This window comes from Buceros rhinoceros, unplaced genomic scaffold (assembly GCF_000710305.1).
Source record: "Buceros rhinoceros silvestris isolate BGI_N320 unplaced genomic scaffold, ASM71030v1 scaffold6217, whole genome shotgun sequence".
Taxonomy (NCBI): Eukaryota; Metazoa; Chordata; class Aves; order Bucerotiformes; family Bucerotidae; genus Buceros; species Buceros rhinoceros.
The window spans coordinates 15,737-20,152 of NW_010420318.1; the positions used below are offsets into that span (position 1 = coordinate 15,737).

Sequence of the window (4,416 nt, forward strand, 5' to 3'; positions counted from 1 at the left end):
GATCCAGCAAAAGTTTGGCTTTGATCCCTTTTCTGAGCAGTTTGGTTAATTGTCAGGGTTCACGACAAAGGTCTGCTTCAAAACTTGAATCAATACCAATAGAAAACAATATTTTTTAATCCTTTGAAAGCAGGATACCTTGATAAAGAGTCCTTTGTGTTTCCATGGTAGTTTGATTTCATTGTGAAGAATATTGGGATTTCCATGACCTATTTATTATATGTGATGTTTTAATACTAAACTTCCTTTGGCAGTATCATACTCACTTCAGTGTGCGCGTGGGTTTTTTAACTGACGTTCCTAAGCACACACCTAATGCAGTATGCTTTGTAGCGCTGTAGCAGTAACCTGGGAAAAAACGTGTCCTTTTTATCCAATGACATAGAAGTGGTAGTGAGCTATCAAGTTTTTTTTCAATATATGTGATGTTTTAATACTAAACTTCCTTTGGCAGTATCATACTCACTTCAGTGTGCGCGTGGGTTTTTTAACTGACGTTCCTAAGCACACACCTAATGCAGTATGCTTTGTAGCGCTGTAGCAGTAACCTGGGAAAAAACGTGTCCTTTTTATCCAATGACATAGAAGTGGTAGTGAGCTATCAAGTTTTTTTTCAAAGGAAATCAATGCTGTAGCAGTAACCTGGGAAAAAACGTGTCTTTTTCATCCAATGACATAGAAGAGTGGTAGTGAGCTATCAAGTTTTTTTTCAAAGGAAATCAAGGGCTTAGTTGCTTAAATCTGCTAGAAGGATTCTTGACCACTCCTCAGGTAACAAAATTTGACAAATATATTTCTGAGTTTTAGCACACCTGTACAACTCTTGAGTCTTAGCTCTTTTTCACAAACTCTGAGCCTTGCTTGTAACAGAAGAACTTAGGAGAGTATGTTCTGTGGTCTGAGTTTCCTCCCTCCGTTTAGTATCTTGAATACACGAAGTAAAATTCAAGTCAGAAACAAAGCCGTGTGAATAAACGTCAGCTGATGCTTGTGGTGTTTGGAATGAGAGGAATTTATTGCTTAGTGCTAACTCAGGCATTCTGTTTTTCTCTTGTCTTTGTGTAGCATTCGGCTGGGAATCTTTCTAAGGCGGTATCCCATAGCAAGAGTCTTTGTAATCATTTACATGGTGAGTAAACTTTCTTTCAAGAGGTTTAATACAAGCTCTCTATCGCCAGTTTATATAATGCTTCTTAAATTGCAAGATGTTTGTTCAAAAGGCTGTAAAATTAACCTGAACAAGTCTGGGGTTTTTTGCAGAGCAGACTAAATAGTGCTTATGTAACAGCATTTTGGAGTCGTGTTGCTTGGCAGTTTTCAGTTTTTCCCAGGAATTCTTGGTATAGCAACCTTAAAGACATTCATATAACTACCATTTAAAAGACTGTAGAAGCAGAATTTTAGTACCAAAACACAGAATAATAGTCACCTGTTGCAATAGTTAACCCACCACACCTGCATGCACTGCATTTAGGAGAACAACATCTGTTAAAGCTTTTATAGTATTTAGCTTTATAAAGCTTTTTATAGTATTTGGCACTTCACTTTTTTGTTCAGTACTAATCACGACACTTCTCTAGTAGCTGAAGAAGTAGCAAGACAAGTTTTTCTTTCTAGACTTAAACGAATAGTAGAAGGTGGCTTATCCGTGCCAGAGAAGATTGTCAGTCTTGCGACTGATAAAAATTAAATTCCCCCGTTTTCCACTGGAGGGCAGATGTCTGTCAGTTTAAAAGACCTGTGGTAAGGTGGGTGTGCAGGCTACCCTGCTTTAAAATGTTCCTCTAGTTGAGCCTTTGAGTCTTTGAAATGAAAAAAATCTTCCTTGAGAAGGCATAATAGTTCTGAACAGAATTTCTGCGGACAGCTGTCACTTAGGATATAAAGCAGACATACACACGTGAATAACAGAAATGACAATTTCCCCCTGCGATTGCTCCTTCCAGCCTATTAGGTACTGGAAGGAATAGGGCTGTTTAATTCCTAACCGCTCTCTTTCTTCCTGTTCCTAATTTAGTCTTACCAATATATGAACAAAGTGATTTGTACAAAACACGGCAGATTTCTACCACCTAAGCTGCTACCTGAAGTGAAACTCAGCAGTGGTTTCATAGGTGCTGTGTATTGGGCAGTGGCAGTTACCCTTTCTCAGCATGAGCCTTGACTATGACTGTTGCAACTTGAGGTTTTTTTTTTTTAAGTCTACTGTATTCTGACAGTTATCTCCCTTGTTGCACCCCCAGCAACCTCTATTCTAATTGGATAGTTTCAGCCAAATTTGAATGAGAATTAAGGTTCCTAAAAAGCTGGTGAAAGTGCCTCCCATCATTGCCTGTGGTAAGGAAAGCAGATCTCAGCTGTTTTACAGAGTCTGGTGTCAGCCAGCTGGCACAGGAATAGTAGCTGAGCAGTCACTCAAGGCAGATCACATAATGTACGGGCTGGGGGCTGGGGATCAGAGAGAACGGCTGGAGTTACTGGGGCATGGAGGGAAAGAAGCCAGAGGACATAAATCTGTAGGAAATCAGTCTGCTTTAGTTTTGATGTTTCTGTAAAATCTTTAGTTTTCTGAAAGTGGCTTCTTCAGAATCTGACTCAGCATTTCATTATGCAAATAATAATTCCTTTTTTTTAGGAGTGTCTGAATAATATGAAAAATATTTAATAAAAATATTTCTACAAGGTTTTGAGAGCTCTCATATTTACTGCTGCTGTGAATGATAATTGTCAGCACTGATAACTTAGTTCTTTCTTTTCTTTTCCCAGGCACTGCTTCATCTCTGGGTCATGATTGTTCTGCTTACCTACTCCCCAGAAATGCATCATGACAGTCCCAGTGGCAGATAGACTGAGACAGGACCATATGCTGTGCTAATGTGATTCGAACTGGCAGTGACTTTACAGAATAATCAGTCCTGAAATAGCAGCAAACTTCTCCTCATGGTTTTTGGGAAGAATGAAAGCCATCAATCAAGCCTGATTTGTCACTTGATCGTATTTTATCGTATTTTCCAATTCACATATAATCCTGTGTAGCTTTTTCAATTTACCTAAAGGATTGTCACTTTCCCGGAGAAGTAAAGCTGTGAAATTAAGCTATGGTTACCATTTACATTTTACACAGACCTTCTAGTGGTTAGTGTAAAAGATAAGGGTCGCACCCCCAGAGAAATGCAAGGGTTTCTGAAATTACGAGTATATATCATAGAAATTATTTTAGGTTGTACTGGATGTGGGCTATGGTTAGGTAATAAACTGTACTTAGCAATTTAAATAAACTTTATTCTTTCTGGTTTCTTTCAGTCTGCTTTTGAAATTCTGTTTTAAACTTTGTAAATATTAGTCTTTTCCTTAATACGTTAAACTGAAAAAAGGACAATGGAATGGTGCAATATCTTTTTGTAAATAAGTTTAAAAATAAGATATTATGCATTCTTCTTAGCTTTGTACTTCTAGTGCAAGAGGTGTATCTTCCCTACCAGCTGAATAGTGGCACTGTCTATTTAAAGGCTGGTGTTTTAGCTTTATTAGAGTGAGAGAGATCGTTCTGAGAAGAAGGTTTCAAATTCTTTAGAAATAATGGTATTTCTTTTTGCACTTGAAACTTATATATTTATTTTAGCTGTATTTTCTTATACCTCTCTCATTACTACATGTCTTAATCAGATCTTATATTCATCGAAATATTTATTTTCTCAAGCTTTGGGTAATTAAAACTATTTCTATACAAAGTCTGTCAAAACATCAAAAATTTCTCATGTCTAAACACTTTACAAATAAACTAATAAACATCAAATATTTATCTTAAACCCTGTAATACCAAACCTACTGTAATATTTCTATCGATAGACTGTGGCATTCACTAATTAGTCTAGTTTCTTCCCCTAAGGAATTTCTTGTTTTCTTGGGCTCAAAGCTGAATGGTGAAAAGATGACTACAAGCAGGTTGTCACTCCTGCTCTGGAGAATGTGGTTCAGCTTTCACGTGACTTGGACACACTAAGCATTAGGTCCTGTGCACGAAGTCTGTTGTGCTAACTCCTGTGGAAATGTTACAGTAGACAAATGACTGTATTGCTGCTCGGGATCAGATCTTGCAGAGAAAACTGACTTGTTTTGATGAACTAATAAAAGAGAGCATTTACTGAAAGCTGTGTCCCTGCCCCCTGTCGTATTTGCTGCCCTTTGCCTGACTCCTGTTGCCTGTTTTCAATTCTGGTGTTAAAGCTTCTTTTGAACCCTGGGAGAGCTGATTGGAGATGGGGTAAGGTCCTTTATGCCATCTCTTTCGATACACATGCCTTTTTTTTAATTTAAAACCACTGAATCCTTGGATATTCCAGTATATTGTGACCGTCTGGGGAAAACATTCTAAGTGGTATAAAACCCCTTACAGTTTTGCTGCTATCACGCTAG

At 37.8% G+C, this 4,416-nt stretch overlaps 1 protein-coding gene across 1 annotated transcript in view; it reads left to right on the forward strand.

The window, feature by feature from the left end:
- GOLGA5 (golgin A5) overlaps positions 1 to 2,847 on the forward strand; it is a 17,840-nt gene extending 14,993 nt beyond the window's left edge. The window contains exons 11-12 of the mRNA XM_010139259.1: positions 1,066 to 1,129; positions 2,767 to 2,847. Of these exons, the coding sequence (XP_010137561.1) occupies positions 1,066 to 1,129; positions 2,767 to 2,847 (145 nt within the window). The remainder of the gene's footprint in view (positions 1 to 1,065; positions 1,130 to 2,766) is intronic.
- Positions 2,848 to 4,416: the final 1,569 nt, after the last annotated feature.